The sequence below is a fragment of the Galleria mellonella genome, unplaced genomic scaffold (assembly GCF_026898425.1).
Source record: "Galleria mellonella isolate WM207_F2 unplaced genomic scaffold, CSIRO_AGI_GalMel_v1 utg64, whole genome shotgun sequence".
Taxonomy (NCBI): Eukaryota; Metazoa; Arthropoda; class Insecta; order Lepidoptera; family Pyralidae; genus Galleria; species Galleria mellonella.
In genome coordinates, this window is record NW_026442133.1 from 7,828,010 (window position 1) to 7,851,770 (window position 23,761).

The following is a 23,761-nucleotide window of genomic DNA, read 5'->3' on the forward strand; positions in this document are numbered from 1 at the left end:
AATCTGATAGCATATATGCTTTGGACTAAAGACGTGGCTCCAGTATTGGTGTGTCTGTTTATTTTCTTATATGTTACGGGTATTTTCCCATCTTTGTGAAAGATAGCTAACATTTACTCTATTTGCAAGAAAAGCGATCGTGCAGTCCATCTAATTATAGACTTATTGCGATAACTTTTCTGCTCTCTAAAGGAAATAGTAATTAATACAAACATTCTAAGTTATCTGGAGGAGAATCAGCTTGTCAGTTATATAGTTTTAGGCACGGAAGTAGCACCAGTGATCTTCTTATCTCACATATCGTTGGGCAACCACCATTGAGAGTAAAGGTGAAGCAATGGCGGTTAAGAAAGGTTTTATGATATCTAATCGCAAAACCTTTCGTTCGGGTCTGGCATAGGGCACTTTAATCCAAGCTTCTATCATATTGTCTTTCCGTAGGATTATACAGATGGGCATCCAGTGTTCTATATGTGCGTCGTATCAATGTCTGTTTAGATTTTGTATGCTCTAATACTTTGCCTGTTAACACTGGAGTACCCCAAGGCTCTGTACTGACACCCAGACTGTTCACCATGCATATTATCTACTTAATATTACTCTCATACGTATTCATACCACATAGACAAATATATTACAAATTGTCGCATATGTAAACTTTTTTACATGATAATAGGCGTTATTTTTTAGAAGCTTTTTTAATAATGAATAAGGGCGGGCGGCTCGAATTATTGATAATCAGCGCCTTACTATCCGACTCGACCCACTGAAACTGCGCAGAGATGTTGCATCTCTGTACATCTTTTACAGAATTTATCGTGGGGAGTGCTCTTAGAAATTGTTCGGATTGATATCTGCTGCTGATTTTCACCACCGTTCAACCCGCCATAAACTAAAATTTATCATCCCAACCATCCGAACGAATGGCGGTTTTCCACCGTGCGTTTTTCAAGGCAATTTCTTCCACGTACAACCACTCTTTAGAATCAACTTCCAGCAGCAGTATTTCCAAACCGATACGACATCATAATCATCAAGAAAAGCGCATATAATAAAAGGCCGGCAGAACACCTGCAATGCCGTTGGTGTTGTGGGTGATTATGGGCGGTAATCACTTACCATCAGGTAAGCCGCATGCTCGTTTGCTCCCCGTGTTGTAAAACAAAAACAAATAAGTACTAGAAGTATACAGTATATAGTATTCAATTTAGTACTACATAGTAATTTTAAATTGTAAAGTTGTTTTTATAACGCAATTCGTAGCAATGAGGCATATCATGTAGTGTACTATACAAACTTGAATATTTTTTGACAAATTTGCAAATTCCTAATATGTAGATGCAAGGCAGTATCAGTATTTTTAGAGTTTTAAAATGAGGTATACAACTGTCAGTTTGTTTAATGTTAGTCCGTATCCTAATACATTTTATTAATGACATACTGCAAGTTAACAGCGTTCATTGTTATGCGGATGACAATACATGTTAGTCCTATTATAAAGGTAGTGTTAATATCCCCCGAACTATATCAAAGAAGAATAGAAGACAGTTAGTGCTTGATGTTGAGGTATCTCTAAAACAGGTTATCGAGTGGAGGCAACGTAATTTGGTATTTTTTAACTCTTCAAAGACAGTTCTGTGCATTTACTGCAAAGAAAGCTCTGTTTGTTGTGCCACCTTATTTCCTGGATACTCCTATTAAGATCTCTAAAAATATTGGGATTTTGGACTTATACTTCGAGCAACATTCAATTCAGGGGTCAATTGGAAGAAAAACCGAAACTGGCTTCTAAGAAACTTAGGATCCTAAACAAAGCAAAACAGTATTTCTCTTCTCAGTATCGACTTCTGCTTTATAAAGCCCAAACTCGCCCTCATATGGATATATTTGCTCACATCTTTCAGCAGGAGCACCTCAATATCAACTCTTTTTACTTGACTCCATACAGCGTCGAGCGGCTCGAGTGGTCAACAATCCCATGCTAATGAATAGTTTGGATTCCGTGAGTTTGAGATGGAATGTTGCTTTTTATCTATTTTCCATTGTTTGGACAATGGGAAATGTAATTATTTATGTAATTATATGACCTGATATTTTCACCACCCTTTTACTACCTACCATATCTCCTGCCAAAGAGCTAAAGTTCACCTACTTTTCTTAAGTAAACTCCAACTCTATGGTGGTCTACCTCATACACCTAAGTTATGAAATGAGCTCCCTTTTTCAGTTGTCTTTTTATAATATACTATCGAGTTTTTCAAAAAACGTGTCTACAAACACTTAAAAGGCCGACAATGCAACTCCTCTTGTGTTGCAGATATTTATGGGCGACGGTAACACTCTTCACCAAATGGTTTGTCTGCTTTTTTGCCTTCCTAACAACAAAAAAGTCTGGGTTTTTAGCGCAACGTGTAGCATGAAGATATTGTGTGATTTCTAAATAGGGTCGTTGTATTTATTTTAATTGTACAAATTTTACAGGTTTTAATCGCCCACCCACGTGTTTGTACATAAATCCTCGGATCAGTGAGGTTGCTGTGAAAAGTCTATGAAGAGCTTTTGCTTTTGTGGGAGGAGTTGGGATTGCTATGTTTTCCAAAAACAATCAATTGAGAGGGTAAATTTAGAAATTAGATTTATTATTATTACGAGTACTATAGACTATATGACGATAATATAAAATAAATAAATCACAGTCACATATACTGTCAAAAATTTCCTAAAGATAGTAATTTTTTTTTATTAAATCTATATGTTTGAGAGAGTAATTGATTTTTAAATAATACAGGTGATGTTTTTAACGTACATTTAATTAAATGAATCTTCGGATCCATTTGAGTAGAAAAAGGATGGTTGGAGACATTAGTCCGATTTTATTTTGTTTTCATGTGGATGAAATTAGATTTTGAAGCAATTAATATAAAAGAGCTTGATAATGATAAAATTTAAATTATGTATAAGATTAGCACTACTGTTTTTATTAATGAAGAGAATGAGACCAAATCTTCCTTCTTACTTACTCACTCCCTTTTTAATGTGGAGGTTTTCTAATTCAAAGGAATTATCAAACATTTTTTTCATACAAATTTTTCATCTTCTCGTGTCCTAATAATTACAAACACAATAAAAAAGTTTTATGTGATACGTAATATATTCACAATTTATTTTAATATAAATAGATGAATTACATTATTATACAAACATGGAGTAATCTAATTTCTACATATCATATAAATTCATAATAATATAAATGTGAAAGTGAGTTTGTTTGTTATATACCAGCTATTACTAACCACTTATAAACAAAGGCCTACCACTATTGGTAAATTTTGCCAGTAATTGCCACGCTTAACTTATGGATTGATAAACGCAGTTAGACTTTAGTGACCCATTAATTAAGATGGGTAGGATCTCTTTTTCTTGTGTATGTACATTTTGTAGAGCTTTAGCTTTATCATTTGTTGTATTACTGATTGTATCTTTATGTAATCGTTGATTTATATATGATGTTTCTACGTTACAACTTGTACTTGTATTTACAGTATTTGTATGAGGGCTGTTGCTGCCCGTCCCTTGACCATTATGTTCCTTTAGTCACATCTTACGACATCCACGGGAAAGGAAGGGGTGGTCCATTCTATGCCGGGGCCATACTGCAATGACATTTATTATACATGGGATTAAAAATGATATAAGCTACTTTTTACTCCGACACCCCAAACGTCTAATAGTAACCAATTTTCTTTTTTTAAATTGGTTGAATTCGACTTATGGCATTTTACACGAGTAAGTAACAAATATTTTATGTTAACAAACGTTATTAATTGAACGTCAAAAATTATTGCATATTTTACCAAATAGCTTCTCTTTAATAATACATAAAAATATGTAGTTGAAGGTTAAATTGGAAGTATTTTCATATAACTGCTATATTTTGAATTGCTTAATTGTGTAAAATTCAATTGTTTTTTATAACTATACAAAAACCGACTAAAAATGCTAAGAAAGCAATTATTAGCGTTTTATGTTACGAGTATTATCTAATAAAAGCACTTGAAATAAAAAAAAAAATAGTTTTTTGGCTCCCCTGAAATATTAACAATTCTAAATGATCCTTCCTCACCAGTGGCATAAAAGTGGGGATTAACATTAACATCATGTTTAGTGTTACTATTTGTGTAATATGTTAATACATTTCCCTTTACGAGCTTCATTATAATGAAACGTAATAAAAATTATCAAACATTAACCAGGCTATTATAATAAAAAAAAATTTCGTTCATTCAATATTTGCATTGAAATACATTGTAACTAAAAATTAAAATATTAATTGCAAAATGAATAAACATTTTTGGACTGTAATACAATGTAACTAGGTAGTTTTTAGTTGAGTATTTTTGTAGTGAATGTAGGGCCAAACTTCCTCACTTTTGTAAATTATCAGAATAATAATTATCATTATAATCTGTACCATTTTTAAGGGTACAATAAAGATTTTTCACTGCAAAATTGATCTGTTCATATAAATTTTGTCTGACTTAAAAATGTCGTTAATATGTTTGTGTATTTTACTTTTCTGTATATTTTATGGTAATTATTCGTTAATTCTGAAACAATTGTAAAGATTTTTTTAAATAGAAACAGTGGCCAACTTATCGATATCGATATATATTTATAAGTACTCGTATACATTATCGTCTACGCATACATAAGATAAAACAAGCCAACAACATTCAGCATCTTTTTTTGTCCCTTGCGTCTAGAGATATGTTTTTGTTAGCGCGCGATAGATTTTCTCTTTTTATTTCCATAGATTCAGTTTACTAAATGGTCATTTTAATTTTGTGTTCATTTTTGTGCGTTTTTATGAAATTATAATATTTAAAGATTGTACGAAACTGACAACCTAGCAACCACCTTTCTTATATGCATCTTAGAATATCAAACAACTTGAAGGTCCCTGTGATGAGCAAAACAAACATGAAAAGAAGAAGGAACAGGCATGAACGTTCAGTCAATTAGAAGTCCACAACATCTCTTGAGAAGTCACCAGGATCATCACCAGGATTTTGAACTACTTAATTCTTAGACTTTTAAGGGTGATGTTGTGATCACAATTAATATTTATATATGCTGCCTATACAGTTCAATAAAAATAGACAGAAAATAGAAATCTAACTTTATTCAGTTATTAATGCTATGTAAATATATAAATATAAATTTAATACATCATACAATGATCTATAAAAAGAAGTGCATATTTTAACTTTTTTTAAATACTATGTAAAAAATATAGAACTTGCTGCCTACAAGAAGATTAGAGCGTGAAATTGAAGGCAGACATTTTACCTAAAAATATATTTAATGTTTATAAAGAATAAAAATGCTTACATAGCGAAAATATTCTTCTACAAATTAAAGCATCTATAAATAGTTCTAATAAATTTAATATCTAAAGATCATTTATACTATATCACTACTTCTTTGTTTGTTTTATAATTTTTTTTATATGCTAGTAGCATATTCTCCAAATCTTGTTTGTTATTTCTTGGTATCTTAATGTATTAACGCCATAACTTCTTGCTCTTAATATGAGATGGAGAAAGATATAGTTTCCTTTTTATCCCAGTTACAAGAATGAAGTAGAGGGTAAAAGTTATATATTATATAAGAAATATTATTATATATTATATAATAATAATTCTTTTAGGCGATTTCGAAAAGGGGAAAATTTTAAATTTCAGAGTAATTTCTTTCTTGTATACTCTTGTCCATATTTTCTCCAATTATGAATCGATTAAGATGACATTTTGAAATTTGTTTAGCTTCTGTAAATAAAATTCTCGAATTATTGTAACAGTATTAGGAATTAACATACAAACAGATGGAATATGTTCACTATATAAAATATATAATCAGCGTCAAAGGGCATCGTGTTATATCGGTAATTCGGTACTCTACGCAAGAGCAGTAATGGACCGTGATTTATCAGCCAGTTTGGCGCAAATATTTTCTAGAAAGTAATAGGTATGAGTAGAAAAATGATAGAAAATTCAAGCTTGCATTTACTTCGTGTTTCTTTGGAGAAAAATGTTTAGTGACATTAACAGAACATTCACTTAAAATGATGCTAATGATTTTAGTTTCAGTCTGTATATGTAATGGATATAACGCAACATTGCATACGATGTCGAGGTCGACCGCGTATGCATAAATAAGTCTTTATTGATCGAAAAATGTTTAGTGGACTACGGCTGATTTGTAAGTAAGCGTCGGACGGTTGTGTGGCGGCACCGCGACGGTAACGTAGTATAAAATATCCAATCCCATCAAAAACATGCCAAGTCTCGCAACGCAGCTTTTTCATTTTGTTTTTTGTTAGTTTATATAAAGATGTGGCTTTTGCATGGCTAACTTATTAGGTACATTGACAATATAGTCCGTTATGATATGGTTTATTCAACACAAAAAATTTAAACTTCTTGTCTTATCGACAAGGAAGTTACATGGGTTCAAAAGTGCTATGAGTAGGGACTCATAGAAAAGCATGGAACGACTGTATTTGGCTTGACGGAGGCACTTCCGTGCCTTCTCTGATCGACCTGGCCACTACTGCATACCTTAGAAGCCTTTAAAAACAGCAATCGCGTGACGTTGTAAGATCCTTAATTCCGATTAGAATGTTGCGTGGGTACTTCAGCTGCGACGCCATTCATCAAACGATTTACTGTTGATGTTTATTTACAGCTTTATTGCCTTCAGTTGGTTCATCGGATAGACGAATTTTTATATTTGTCTGATTTTATTCACCTGAAAAATGAAATGTAATGTAATAATTAACTGTATATGTTAATTATTACATTACATTTCATTTTTCAGGTAGGTGCATGATATTTAATTGATGGATTAATTTTTATTAATATTGTATGTTGAGTAGTAGTTATTTTAAAATACATTTAAATAAGATACCATTATTTTGTTCAACTGTACTTTACGTGATTACGTGAGCAGGCCAGTTTTTGGTTTACTACTCAAAACTGATTACAAAATTTTCTGGAATACATACTCATATCAATAAAACTGTAGAGATAATATAGACAGTTGCCGTGTGATTCTGACATAGAATGAGCCACTCCTTTCTTTCTTATTGTTGCTGTTAAAATAAATATGTGTTAGAATATTATAAAACCTGGTATAAGTTTTAATACAATGATTGAGTAAATTACCTATAAGATAGAGCTGGAAGGAACATGGAGGAGTCATTATGTGAAGTTATGCAAAACGTCATTTGTAACTGTTACACATATAGTAATGTTTACGAAGACAACATTACATAAATAAAGCGACCACCGTTGGAAGACTTCAAAATTCATTTTTCTACCGTCTTCATATTTTTTTTTTCTCATTTGACTGCTGAGTTATAGAGTTCATACCTACCAGTGGCATTATTATCTAAACCTATCTTTTCTATTAAAATTATAATTTGCTTTCACAGCGAAAATCTAAGGACCAATATGAATTAAATTTTTAATAGATTAAGACAAAATTTTGGTAAATTTAGTTCATATTGGTCCTTAGAATAAAGATTTCGATGTGATAAGTTTAGAGAACGGGGCCACAAAATCTACCCCAGAAACAAAAACATATTAGTACTAGCGTTCCAAGTTAATTATTGTGTTCCAAGTTACTTATTATTATAATAAAATGTGAGTTGATTTTCACCTTTCAACAAGATATAAACGTTAGATAACAAATACGACTTTATTGTACTTATTTACACTAAAAGTACAGAAGCTTTTTTTTATGCAATGTTATTGACAAAAATGTCCGTAGGCGACGGTTACTACTTTCTATCATCAGGTGGGCCATATTTGCCATTCTAAGTTGTATAAAAAAAGTCATCAAACAAATCCCAAATTTTTCTAAATCTTTTTTTATTTTTTTTAATATTTTGTTCCATTAATTTAAACATTTTTGTCAATAAAAATGCATAAAAAAAACTGAAAAACATTTGTTTGCATTTTGTTAAAGATTATGATCATTTAAAGTCAAAATCGTGATCCTTTAACTTTTTTAAAAATTCGATCGAATAAAACAAAAAAACGGCTCGATGGATTGAATCGAAACTTTGTGGGGGTTTTGTGGGTAATTTGAACTGTAAAAGGCATACTCAATATTACTGGTTTTCTCGGTATTTCCATCTTAGCTCCTGATTATCCCAAAAGTCACCAAAAGTCCTTTTTTTCTTGATTAATCAAATTAATGTAAAGAAAAAAAATTTTTTTTAGAAAAACCATAGCTGATTTTTGTCGGAAATTTATTTAAGACTTCAAAACCCTCCTTAATTTCCTTGTGTAATTAGCGGTTGCTGAGATATTGATGGTTAAAGACAAAAAGATCCTTTTTTATTTAAAGTTCGATATCTCGGCGAGAAGTAGTCGTATCGAACTTTGCAAAAAAGCAAATTAAAGTCGAATGAACATGCTATCCGATCCATATAGTGGTTAAGTTAGAAACTTTTTTTCCAGGTTCGTAGACCAAAAACAAGAATCAAAAAAATTTGAAAAAAATTTCGTTTCGGTAATCATTAGGATTGAGCAGAACACGTTGCTTAAAAATTTTTTTCATTACAAGTTAGGTTACAGATTGGTCCGATAGAAATTTTATCAAAGTCGGTTCAGTATTTTATTTTTTAAATCAAAACATTTGGTTTTGTTACAACTGAAGTCGGTTTTTTGTGGAACACAATTTTAATCATGTTTTTTATTTCATATAAAAGAGCTATAATCATAAAAAATATGAAATATTTCGAGTGGAAAACAACTCAAAGGAAGCAAGGAGTCGAATGAACTTGAGTAATGCGTACAATACATCTAAAAAGAATACACCTTAAGTATTAATATATTGAGGGATCACTTTGATCTCTTCTTCGAAGGCGTCAGACAAGGTTACGGCTCATCTAATATATGCCATCTGACAATACACAATGAATTGTTTTATAGAAGCTTCGTTGAGAAACTTTGTCTTACTATACTCATCAAACTCAATCTTTATATATTTTTTTATACCACAAAAATGGCAAAGAAGCATACAGCCATACAGCCAGCCAGGTAAACTGTTACTGTAACTTATGAATGCCTGCAAGACCAGGAATATCCCGTTCGCGTTGCCGACCCTGAAGAAACCTTAATATACCCATTCCAACCTCATACTGAAGTATCTAGGGAAAGCCTCCGCGGGGATCTCATTCCACAGCCTGAGCGTTAGTGGAAGAAAATTTCTTTGAAACCACACTCTACGTGACCATTTAGGTTTAAGCGTGTGCGTATTTTTCATTTATTTTTGTTCATAATTATATTGAATATACGGCTTATATAGTAGAAAGTGGTAACTGTTCCCTATAGATACGAACAGAACCATGGATATTACAGAATACATTATTATTTCCGTGATATCCCATGGTAATTTCTGAGGACTAAGATGTTATGTCTGTGTATCCTGTAATTTAAATATCATACCCTACATTTCAAACTAAAACACAGTTATTCCCTATTTTTCGAAATATAACTTTTACAGGAGATTCATTGCAGTAACAAGGATATAATGACTGATTATCGTTTCTTAGATATCTATTATCTATTTTAGCAAAGTGATCAATTATTTTATATAAAAAAAATGGTGGACAATGAGGATGAATGAAACTAAGCGGGTTCAAATAGTTGAAAGATGCGGGTCCAATACTTGTTAGACCAAGTTGCTAGGCGGTTCATTTTATAAAAATCATCAATTTAAGAATAATAATTCTAAAACAGGATTCAAATAGAAAAAAAAATTAAACAAGTAAATATTTTTTATTGAAATTTCTTTAAAAAACTTTTAATTTTGTTACTCGTATCTCATGCGTAGTTTGAATTTTCGTTTATGAACCCTAAACACATATTTCTGTGACGATATATTCATACTTTGTCTGGAATTTGGGTAAATATTTAATTTTACTACGTGTTTCGTATATTTATTCATGTCTACAGGATTATTGATGTTGATTACGAGGTCTGTCCGGAAAGTTCGTATAAAAGTGTTCTGGAATGCGAGAAAGAGGAGTGGGGAGGCCAGGTAAGCGCAGGACCCCTTCCTTATGTCCCTAACAATGCTTCAGTTCTGGTCTGACCGCCGTGCGGTGCGAACTGGCTTGTCACGCCATCTGTGAAGTTACCTCTTAACGAAACCCCGTCGGCATGGAGCCCGCTTCCGTTGAAGAGCAGCGCGTCGTAATCAAGTTTCTCTCGAAACTCGGCAAGAATGGCCGTGAAATTTTTGCCGATCTCAGAACAGTTTATGGGGATGATGCTGTGAAGGAACCAACCGTCCACAAGTGGCTAAAAAGATTCAGAGAGGGCCGAGACAATGTTGATTGTTTTTTTCGATGTTCGGGGGATTGTCCATCAAGAATTCGTCCCTCCAGGCCAGACAGTTGATGGAAAATTCTACGTCGATGTGCTCAGACGCCTCAAAGCTCGTGTGGCACGAGTTCGTCCAGAATTGGCGCGAGAGGGGCGTTGGATTCTTCACCACGACAATGCCCCTGCCCACACCTCTCTTGTTGTCCGTGAGTTTTTGAGTAAAAATTCCATTACGGTGACCGAACACCCCCCCCTATTCGCCGGATTTGGCCCCGTGTGACTTCTTCTTGTTCCCAAAAACCAAATTGGTACTTCGGGGGCGGCATTTGGGGGACATAAATGAGATAAAAAAAGCTACGACGGGGCAGCTGAGAAACCTACAACCAGAGGACTTTCAAGGAGCCTTCTCACAGTGGAAACGGCGTTGGCACAAGTGCATTATGTCACAGGGGGAGTACTTTGAAGGGGATAAAATTGATTTACCTGAATAATTGTAAAATAAAATTTTTAAAAAACTTTTATACGTACTTTCCGGACAAACCTCGTATATAGATTGCTATATACTATATAGCATTTTCTACTTGTATATATCTAAAAATTTATTGCTTAAATTTTTGTTATTTGACTGAGTTCAAAGTATTTGCAGATTAAGCACGTTTTTTCTTTTTTTTAGATCCTAGGAATTTGTTACGAGAAGTTTCTATATATTTAGAAAAATCTGCAGTTTTCGGTTACAATCAGATTTAGGTATACACCTACGATATGATCGAATGATATTCAGGAGAGAAAGCTGGATTTAAGTGGGTGGGAGGAAATCAGATTAATGTCAAATCCATGTTCTCAAGTTAACAGTAATTTAAATCACATATTCCATTAAGTAGCTTAAGTTATATGATATAACATTAATGATCTAGTGGTATACTATTCTGTTCTTTTATTTCGATTCTAAAGTCGAATTCAAGAAATTTATTTATTTATTTATTTAATACTTTATTGTACACATTAGTTATAAAAATATGACAGAGGTAAACAAAAGTACAAAGGCGAGCTTAACTCTGATAGAGTTTTCTTCCAGCAAACCCAAAGTGGAAAGGAGCATCAATGTCAGCGGATACAGCAGTGTACAATTTTTAAATAGCCAAAATTAAATTAATTAGATTATATTATATAGTACAAATACACACATACATATACATAAATATATACCGACATCTATGCATAAACCTACATATACATACACATATACATACAATATACCTACACATATAGATAAATAAATATATGTTCATAGAGATAGAAGATGCTCTTTAAGTCTACTCTTAAAAATATTTAGGGATTGACTCTCACGGATAGATATGGGAAGAGAATTCCACAATCTAGCAGCATGGACGGTAAAAGATCCACTATAGCGCGTAGATGAGTGTGAAGGGAGTTTGAGGATAAGAGATTTCGTCGAACGGGAGGACACGTCATGGGGAACTAGAAAATCAAAACGTTCACGAAGATAGGAGGGAAAAGTAGGGTTATATAGAACGGAATATAAAAACGACATTATATGAAAGTCTCGACGCCTTCGAATTGGCAGCCAATTCAATTTTGTTCTATAAGCGGAGACATGATCATATTTACGCAGACCATATATGAAACGTATACACAAATTCTGTAATCTCTCTAATTTGTTTAAAAGCTCTTCAGTTGCATCAAGGTAGGATATGTCGGCATAATCAAGAAGAGATAACAGTAGAGCTTGTGCCAAAGTAAGCCTTGTCTTAAATGGTAAGAATTTTTGCAATCGTTTAAAAGAATGAAATGAAAAACATAGCTTTTTGCTGACCCCATTAATGTGTTCATTCCAGGATAAATTGCAATCAATTATAACACCTAGGTTTTTTGCTTTCTTAGCATATGCAATTAACTCATTTTCATAGTAAACAGGAGGCAAAGCATCATGATCAAGCATTTTATAATTACGATGACTACCTATAATGAGAGCTTGGGATTTTCGCGGGTTAACTAGAAGCCCAAAGGATCTAGCCCATTCCGATATTTTAAGCAGCTGAAAATTCATATCATCAATTGCTTCAGATATGTCGCAAAGATTAAAATGAAAATATAATTGCAAATCGTCTGCGTAGAGATGGTAGGAAGAAAAATTACATGAGTTATAGCATTGATAAATGCAGAGAAAAGAAGAGGAGATAATACGCCGCCTTGAGGGACTCCTGCAGTAACCGCACACCAATCTGAGGTATCCTCACCATGGCGAACACACTGCAGTCGACCCCGAAGATAAGAGTTAAACCAATTGATTACAGGTGGAGATATGTTAAGGGATGAAAGGATATTTAAAAGAATATCATAATCTACAGAGTTAAAGGCACTGCTAAAGACTAGAAGAACAAGGAGTGTGAGGGAGTGGTTGTCCATAGCCCGGCGTATGTCGTCAGTGACTTTGACAAGAGCACTGACTGTACTGTGACCAGGGCGGAAACCAGATTGCAAAGGACTTAGCAGATTATTACTAGACAGATATACGGACAATTGTTTATGAACTATTTGCTCTAATAACTTTGACAAAGCGGGTAGAATCGAGATAGGTCTAAAATCAGTTAGAGTAGATGGATTAGATGTTTTAGGGACAGGAATGATGTAGGCTTTCTTCCAAAGTTCTGGAAAAGAACATGTATCAAGAGAAAAATTTATTATATGTGTAATAATTGATACAAGTTCATCCATAATAGGGTGCAACATTTGTGTGCCTACTCCGTCAGCACCCGTCGCTTTGGAAGAAATGGTAAGGAGGTGCCTCTTAACATCACACTCTGTAATCATGCTGAAAGAGAAGGATTCGCACTCAGGCCTGGGCATTTTTGATAATTGATCTAAAGTAGTAAGTTTGACATTATCGTCAAGATGTGTGGGTAATTTACAGAAATGGTTATTAATATCATTAAGATTAAACGAAATAGAGGATTCAATCAATCAATCCCGAGTGACTTTAAGAATTTCCACATTTGATCAAGACTGCGACCATTCAAGGAGTTATATATGTAGCGACGTTTAGCATCCCTACACATTCTACTACAGCGATTGCGTAAATTTTTATAAGTAATTAAATTACATTCCGTCGGAGACCTCCTATACTTCCTCTTGGCTCTATCACGTTTAGCCATAAAAGTTTTTATTGTTTCATCTAACCAAGGAGCTGGAAGATGTTTAACCCTAATACGTCGTAGAGGAGCATGAACATCGTAGAGGTGAATTAGGATACTATTTAAGGCTGCAACTTTACCATCAATATCAGGGCAGTCTAAAACAGGGGACCAATCGATTTTCCTTGCATCGGAACTCAGTAGGTTCAAATCAATACCCTTGAAATTACGCAGGAAGAGAAATTTAGAATGACGTTTGGGCATACGTAGTTTATAGGAAACGAAAATCAGATCATGGTAGGAAAATGGGGAAGGTGTTTGTCCAAAGGTGTCCACATTATCGGGATTAGTGACAATAATAAGGTCAAGTAGGGATGGGGAGCTGTGTGGGGCATGGTGAGTAGCTGATAACGGAAGTAAATGTAGATTTACAGATGAAATTATAGAGCGAAGTTTATGGGAGCGATGATCATCCTTAATTAAACAAGTATTAAAGTCACCAAGAATGATGGTATGGTCATAAAGAGTTGATAGGTTTTCTAAGTTGCTTTCAAAAGAGGAGAAATAGTCGATGTGACAGGAAGGACTATAATATACGCCGAGAACTAATTTAGAGTAATGACAGTTAATTTCGATAAAGAGGTATTCAGCTGATTGTGAATAAATACTAGGAGACTGTTCAATAATTTTATATGAGATATCCATCCGTAGATAAATAGCCACTCCACCACCACCAGCCCCCACCCTATCATTTCGAATAAGTCTGAAGCCAGGCAAGGAAAACTGAGTAGATAGCAAGGGAGGCTTCAGAAAAGATTCAGAAATAAGTACTGCATCAACGATCTTGGAGTCAAAAGCAGACAAAAGATCGTCATAGTGAGCAGGGACACTCTGGGCATTAATATGCACTATATTCAGGTTATTTTTACAGTTAGAAGACATTAAGTTGGTTAGCTGAGCATAGAGAGAAATTGAAACATCGTGAGCAAAAGCACTGGCATAACTTATATCAGAAGAGGACTTAGATGAGCAGGAAAAAAAGTCATCATCAATGAAAGATGTTGACATATTATCAAATAAGTAAATATATAAATATGAATAATATATAATAATATACTGTACTTATAATTAAAAAATTATAAAATAAGACAAAATGTAACCAAAATAGCATAACTCAATGCACCTTTGCACTTATACAAAAAAGATATTGGATTCACTGTTATTAATATTAATGAAACGTATATAAAACAACATACTTAATATTACAATGTTAGCTTAATAAAGATTAATACAACACAACAATCAAAGTAATCTGTAGATTAAAATTTAATATAAAATAAAAACTTACAAACACAAAATTAATTTATCAAATGTAAGTAAAAGAAAGACAAAACAAAACGCAATCGAACCATTAATCTTAGCATAGATTGAGTATAGCAATTGCAGTTATAATCCAAATCGGTCATATAGGAAAAAAAAGACATTAGGCATGACATTAGAATGACTGACTGACTGACGGACTTGACAAAATTTTGTTATTGTACATAATTTATAATTGAAGGTTGGAAAATAACAATAATTTCATTATATACCAGCTAAGAAAGTAAAATAAAATAAAAATTACTATTTTAAAACATACATTATGGAATACTTAGAAATTCAACACGCAATTGTAAGAGATATCGTAGTGAAACAGATTGACTTCAACAACAACAACTTCCACAACTACTATACTCAATACTATGTGGGAGCCACAAATTACTTGAAAATTCTCTTAGATCTACCAGCTTTAGCAGCCTTTACAGGAGTAGAATCGATTATGTTGTTTAGAGGCTTTAAACAGGCTTCTTGACCTGAGCCCAAAGTGGAACTAGCAGTTGGAAATTTAGCCATCAGTGTACGGAGTTCTGACATGACTTCTATCTTTTGCCGGCTTTTGTCTGGTAGAAGAACAACAATCTTACCTTCAGTCGTCCAGCAATTTTTAACACCGAAGTGTTTTCGAGCTGCAACGAACATATCATGTCGAGACTTAATAAGAAATTCTGATATGGTTATACCGGAATTTTTAAGAGATGTTTTCGTCTTCCAAACCAGATCACGGTGTTTATATTGCTGAAACCGCACCAACAACGGTCGACTTCTCTCACTATCAGAACCAAGAAAATGGCAGGTAGCAATATCATTAGATGAAATTTCTGGCAACTTCAGACGCTCAGTTATAATTTTTTGCACTTCCATTTTAATATCTTTTGATTCTTCTATTCCATGGAAAAGAAGAACTTTCCTGCGTGATGCCGCTTCATGTCTAGCCAGTCCAAGACAAAGGAGTTCCATTTGAGACTTGATAGCCCTGATAGAGGTCCACACCAGTTGCTTAAAATCCTTATAATCCTTACTTAAAGCAGGGAGACTGTTCAATGGATGCTCTTCAGTGGATTGGGACAATTGCTTTAAGCCAACCTCATATTGAGTCATACGGGACTGAAATGTGCTGCAAAGTTCCTCCATATTGTTGGCCAACTGGTTGTATAAATCCATAGTTTACAAATGATGTTATTATTAAGGATTAAAGATAGTGAAAAGTGATAGGAAACAATGCAAAGGTAACCAATCTACACTATTACACTTTAATTTTCATTAGTCTTTTATTTTTATAATTTAAAAACAAATAAAATTGAAGAGCACACAATTTTGCTGTTACTGCTTTCACTACTACCCGCGAAAAATTATTTCCAATAAATTCCTAATATCCTAATATCCATCATAAAAATTATTTATGATGATGGTAATCACCGTTAACCCGACAAAAAGGTTATTCCCATATTTTTTTTTTATGCTAATTAATATAAAAGTGAAATCCTAGTAAATCTGCATATTACAGCTATTAATAATAATAAACTTCATGGTCGCGTTCACAAAGGTAGCACAATATTCAAAGTATCCCGAGAGTAAATAGTTTTCTAATAAACTCGTGTATATACATGTGGAATGCTCACGTATATACATGTAACCTAGTATTAGAAATTGTTGTGTTAATGTCTTATAGTTTGAAAATAAATGTCCATTCACATACGTTACAAAATTTAACATAGACGACATTTTTAACTATTTTGATCTATAAATTATTTATTTATTTATTCTTTATTGTACACAAAAAATACAAACATATATTTTAAATAAATATGTACAACAGGCGAGCTTAACTCTGTAAGAGTTCTCTTCCAGCAAACCCTGAGTGGAAAGGAGCATTAATTACCAACGAGCAGTGTCTCTACAATAATAGGAAACAGTATAGTTGTTTCTATTAAGAAATAATAAATATGTTGGCATATATACAAAGTAACTCATATAATTAAAATCACAATACATACATATCTGTATATAATAATACATATTTATAAACATAAAATATTTCTTCACATACAAAATACGTACATATACATATATAGAAATATATAGATATATAGACATATACATAATAAAATTATGAGGACAGAAGATGCTCTTTTAATCTACTCTTGAATATATTCAGTGATTGACTTTCACGAAAAGTGACAGTCAATCACTGAATATGCAGTGGAAGAGCGTTCCATAGTCTAGCCGCATGAACCGTAAATGATCCACTATAGCATGAGGAGGTAAGAGGAGGGATTTTAAGACTTCTCCCGACTTACTGGACATGTCAGTCGGGACAATTGAACCGTTCACAAAGATAAGATAGGGAGGAGGAATTAAACAGTACAGAATACAAGAAAGATAAAAGATGAAAATCACGACGTTGACGAATTGGGAGCCATTTTAATGTGCTTCTGTAAGAGGAGACATGGTCGTATTTTTTAAGTCCATAAATAAAATATATGCATAAATTCTGTAGCCGTTCCAATTTATTTAATTGTTCCTCTGTGACATTCAGATAACATACGCCAGCATAACCAAGAAGAGGTAGTAATAAAGCTTGGACGAGTGTGATTTTAGTTTCAATGGGCAAAAGTTTCTGAAAACGTTTGAGCGAGTGAAAAGAATAGAATAGTTTCCTACTTACTCCATTGATATGTTCACCCCAGGATTAGTTGCTGTCGATAAGATTTTTGGCACTTTTAGCATACGGAATTGGAGATTGCTCATAGTAAATAGGAGGTAAAATATCAATATCAAGTGCACTAGATGCCCCTCTATTATTAACGCCTGAGATTTACGGGGGTTGACTAGAAGTCCGTAGGATTTTGCCCATTTGGATATTTTATTTAAATCATGGTTTATATGATCAATATCCTCAGAGATGTCACAGAGTTCAAAGTGTTGGTATAGTTGCAAATAGTCTGCATAGAGATGGTAGGGAGAAGAAATGATTTGAGTAATTACTAATTACTGAGAAAAGAAGCGGGGAAAGAACGCCACCTTGTGGGACCTCAGATGCAACCTTACACCAACCTGAGTATACGTCATCATAGTGTACGCATTGAAATCGGTCCTAAAGATATGAATTTAACCCATTGATTACAAGTGGAGATATGTTAAGAGATGAAAGTATACTTAAAAGAATGTCATAGTCAACAGAATTAAAGGCGCTGCTGAAGTCCAATAAAACAAGGAGTTTGAGGGAGTGGTTGCTCAGCGTATACCATCAGTGACTTTGATAAGTGCAATAACTGTGCTGTGACCAGGACCAGATTGATTAGTTATACCTAGATAAATAAACGGATAGTTGCTTGTGTACAATGTGCTTCAATACTTTAGATAAGGCGGAAAGTATTGAGATAGGTCTCAGGTCAGAAATTACATACTTCTTACGTTTTCCGGTTTTCAGAAGACTCTCCTTATTTAATATTGTATTTTTTTCTTTTACTAGTCATAGTCAACTTTTGGATGAAGGAACAAACTAGGTATTATGGATATTTAAAACAATAGTTGCGCCATTTTTCAGTTATATATATAGTTATAGTATTAATGTTATGCTGTATTATAATAATAAATGGGTACTTGATCTATCAAAAGTGCTACAAGATCGAATCTATGAAGAAAATGTTAGTAATTCTATTTTCAACCTGAATAAGAAAATCAGCCCGCGACTTCCACTATCGAATATTATTATAATATAATGGATCACCAATTCATATGTATATTCTTTGGACTAAAAATTTCCCATTAGTTTTAATACATAATATAGGTATTATATGTTTGCAATTAACTAAATTGTATAGTTTGCTGTAGTTATTATACCATATTTTAAATAGGAATGAAGCCTTCTTCATTTGTCAAAGATAAATTTTTGTATTTCGAATAAGTTGGTGCTTCCGACCATTATTATGAATAAATATAAGACCGTAGTAACAACCATTTACGATTGCCATGCTGACGATCTGTGTCAAGCGATAGCCTACGGGAGTTGAAACCAATTTCTTTCCGACAGTTTGAATACTTATTCCCTCTTGATATTGAGATCGCACCTTTTCTGAGAGTTTCCAAGCTATTGATATGAAGGTGTTTAGGTGCACCCACATCGAAGTTAGTGAAGCTACATTCCACAACACAAAAGCTCTTATAGCTTTCTATAACTTCTGTGATCATTCATTTGTTGAATATTGTTCATTACGTTTGTACTGCCAACAACATTATCGCAACAAGCAAGTTACCGCGATCGTATTTGCCATGTTAATGAATATTATATTGAGATAACAATAATTTATTTCAATATTGATGCATGCTATCAAATTTTATATTTTTTAACAGTTGGGTTAATATTGCCATGTTATTTAACATGGCAATATTAACAAAATTTCTTTATGAGTTGTCATTTGTTACTTGTTGTTATTTATTACTCTACAAAAGTACTTAGGTGTAGATGTACTTTTATATGTACGAAAAACAAATTAATGTCAATTAATTAAATAACAATATGAATTTTTTACTTTATGACTTTTTTCATTAGTTTACTGAAAATCTATAAATTTTATTATCAGAATATGATATAAATAAAGCTAATATTAAAAAAAGAAAACTTGCGAAAACAAATTACTACAAAATTATAATACTATTAATTATGTCAAATTATTCACTTACGTTAATAAAACTTTAAATTTAGAATAATATTTGTCATTATTTAATTAAGTTTATTAATTGATTAACTATTTTTTCAATCGTTTTATTAAAAAAAGTATTATTTATTAAGTCTAATACAATGTTAAAAAATATTAAACATACAATAAGAGAGTGAGTTTGATTAATAGACACCTCTAGGCCCTTGACTTTTCAAATAATCGTCATTGAGTAGCATACTTTTGTAAAAACGCATCCTAAGACAAAATTTCGTCAAGATAAAAATATAGCAAGTATTTATAAAAGTTACATGATTTTATATAAGTACGTACTACATTTTTTTGTAGTGCGATAATACTTACCTGTACATGTATATACGAGTACGTACGTACTAAGTATCGTGGTATTGTATATTGTCCTGTTTAAAAATAAATTATAAGTAATTTCTGTTGTAATAGAGATTAATAATAAAATAATAATATCAGGCCTTGGAGAGTTTTTCCAGTAGTTGCCTCGCTTTGCAGGCGGATTGACAATCTTAGTTAGGCTTTAGAGATATTTTAAGATGGGCGCTGCTGCCATTCCTCGCCCTTCCTTAGTCGCCTCTTACGACATTCACGAGAAAGGAAGGAGTAGCCTATTCTATGCAGGGATCACACGGCCAATTTATAAATGTAATAGAGATAATTCTAAATAAAAAAATTAAAAGTAATAGTTATTTTGAAACAAATTATATCTAATTCTCTTTGATAATATGTTTTCATAACCGTTATGATTTATGTATAAAAAGATTGTGTGTCGAACTGGTAGAATATAAAATGTACTTATAATAAATAATAATTCTATATCCGTATTCCATTCACTGCAAATTAATTATATCTATCTCATGATTATCCACTTTTCGCGGTTTTGTCTGCGTGAATTGGTAATATTCAAATAAATTCAGCTATTTAAGTATCATTGGTAACAAACATCTTTACAAACTTTCACGTTTATATATTAGTAGGATTTTTTATTATATTTTAATTGACATTTATTGTGTCAATTAAAATATTTAGTTTACTATACAGTGAGCTATAGTGTTTATTACACTATAAATTTGCCATTTTTATCCTTGGCGAAAAACAAAGTATTTTTTTCTAATGGTATCGTATAACATAATATCTACTTTCGGAAAAGACATGTATTTTTTTCACACAGTACGTAATAACAATAACCCTTAGGGAGTTATATACTCATCCCTCTTTCACCACTATTATCATGTACTATATATATGTACAAGTAGCTGTCTTGAGGGAAAACAAGGGAACATTAATTCGCCTCCACCGTTTTCTTGTAAATCGAGAAGTAGCTTACATTTCCATATAATGCAACATGAATTAATTTTAGTAACTAGTTGTGGGTGTAGCTAATCTTTAAGTTTACCAATAATAATCTCGTTGTAAAGTATTTTTTTATAATATTTAGGACGGTAAACAAGCTGACAGCTTCACTGATGGAAAGTGGTAACTGTCACCTATAGACATGAAAAGTATAGAATATACTGTAATATCATATTACTAGAATTAGAAGTAAATTTTGTAAAAAAAATCTCTTTGGATATATATAGATAGATACTATTCTATTATTTTCCTTTAAATAAAACACAACTTTACGGCAAAAACACGAATAGGAATTATTATATAGATAATAGAATGGTAACTCCGCCTGCGCTAACGGTATGCACTGGTGCCGCACCAGTGGTGCGGCATCAGTGAGGGATGATAGGTCAAGCAAGTCAGTTAGCCCATCGTGACAAATTCAACGATGGCTTCCAGGGGGCAAAGCGCGGAGACTGATCTGATAGCGTACTGCTAGTAATGGAGACTAATATTCCCATTACGAACAATTCCTTCCTCCTTGGTCTGAAGGATATGCTAGTGATATTACTAGATATGAAGATCTTAACCCTCAAGAATAGGAACTCATAAAGGGTATCATGGGCATGACAATATATTCTATGAAGTTTATGATGTTGTTTGTTTAACATTTTGATTAATATAAATATAATAAATAAAAATATAATAAAATAGTAATAATAATATAGATAATAAAAAATAGTAGCTACAAAATATAGTTTTATAAGTTTGATGTATTCTCAGTTGAAACCGCAATGTAATTCTATAGTCAACTGTCCCTATCCCCTAAAGATGTAAAGAATACGACCGGTACTATTACGCACAACTCGCGAGAAAACCATAAAAAGGGTAGTTAGATAAATAGATTGCTAGACGCGAGGAGGGCGAACGCTTCTAAAGTGCCTTTTAATAGAGAAAGATGTTCTCAGGAATCAACAGTTACTTTTATAGTCCCTGCCGTGAGTGGGTTACGAAATCTTACGAATATTATAAATGTAAAAGTTTGTAAAGATGTCTGTATGTTGTTACTAAATTATGTTTAAATTATTTCAATGAAATTTAGTATACGCTTAAGTTTTATTCTAAACTAACAATATACTTTATATGTAGATTCCCATTTATAAATTGGCCGTATAGTCCAGGCACAGAATAGAGCACCCTTCCATTCACGTGGATGTCGTAATAGGTGACTAAGGGAGGGCGAGGAATGGGCAGCAGTACCCCTCTTAAAACATCTGTAAAGCCTAACTGCGGTTGCTAATTTACATGCCAAGCGTGGTAATTAAAGGCAAAATCCCCCAAGGAGGAGACTTATGTTCAGCAATGGACGGTTAAAGGCTGATATGATGATGATATTGATATAGATTCACGCAGGCCAAGCCGCGGGAAACAGTAAATACTAAATAAACAGTAAATAATATGTTAAATGTTATCTCAGGCTCACGCTCTCATTATAACCGCTGATAACTAAAGCTCCTGGATGGTTCCAAAACTAGTCGAGCACTCTCGACTAAAATATACAGATGCTTTTACATTGAAATATAATGTGTACTTACGAAAAAATTAACAATATTTTTTTATTATTATTGATACAAACATAAATTATTATGATAACGTTTTGTGACATAATAGGGTGCAGCTTTCTCGCCATCTTGATTTTTGTAGAGAACGACAAACTTCCGTTACGGTAAATCCGATTTCACCGTAACTGAGACAAATTTCGTTCACACATTTTTTATCGAGAGCACGGCATGGTGAGTTACTCAAGTATAGGGTTGTCTGTGACTAAAATTTTTCTGCGATCCTTAAATGTCTAGAGATTGCGTTATAAAATTAACTTGTGTCTTTAAGTGAACAAATTTCCAATTGAAAGCTTTCATGTAATTTGTCTTTTAGATGCTTCCTGCTTGGGTTTTAGTTAAGCATATTTTTGCGAATCGTCTTCCTTCCAAAGTACTTTTTTTTAAATAAAATCAGGGAAATAAAATATAGTTAAAGTGCCTTGAACTTCTTACCTTTTATGTTCTAAAATTTTGCGAGCTTGATCGTAATCACGGATTATCTACACTACCACACAATAGGACATTGCATGCTGATCAAGCTCCGTTCACTGTTCAATAATTTCTGTTTAATAATGTAGTTAGTTGTAAGTTCATAACTGGACTAATTTCAATTTACTGCCACATAACATTTGATTTCATAGAGCGGTGACAAATTGCATAGAGTTAACTCTATGCAATATATATTACATATTACATAGAGTTAGCAGTATAAGTATTAATATTTTTAATATAACTAGTGTGGCCATAAATACTGTTACATAAAAAGTTTTTTTTTTTCAACTTCTTAATTATTTTGAATTTGGAACACGTTTATTATTTAAAAAACTTTTTTCGATTTTGCGCCATTTCACATATTTTTTCGTGTTCATTATCAAATTACAATATGGAATGGTGTGTTATAGAAAATAGGATTGCAGTGATCGCCTTGCGCAACGTGCGTATGGAGCCGTTGGTCATATTCCAGATACTTCAAAAGCTTGGTATCAGCCATATTTTCGTATATCGTACTATCAACAGATACAATAACACTTCCTCTGTCGAAGACCAAAAAAGATCTGGGCGGCCGCGTGCTGTTAGAACTACAAAGGCTGTTAATGCTGTTAAAACCAGAATTCGTGGAAACCCCATTAGAAAGCAAAAAAAAAAATTCTCGTGAGAAAAGAAGATTCTCTCTCTAAGAGAAAGAGAAAAGAAGAAAGTGAATCGATCAA

At 32.9% G+C, this 23,761-nt stretch overlaps 1 protein-coding gene across 1 annotated transcript in view; it reads right to left on the minus strand.

Moving 5' to 3' along the window:
* The window catches only part of LOC128201897 (uncharacterized), a 42,701-nt gene extending 28,081 nt beyond the window's left edge, over window positions 1-14,620 (minus strand). Inside the window, exons 1-2 of the mRNA XM_052900235.1 lie at window positions 13,522-14,620; window positions 12,659-13,282 (exon numbers count right to left, since the gene is read on the minus strand). Coding sequence (XP_052756195.1) covers window positions 12,659-13,282; window positions 13,522-14,620 — 1,723 coding nt within the window. The remainder of the gene's footprint in view (window positions 1-12,658; window positions 13,283-13,521) is intronic.
* Between the last annotated feature and the right edge of the window lie 9,141 nt (window positions 14,621-23,761).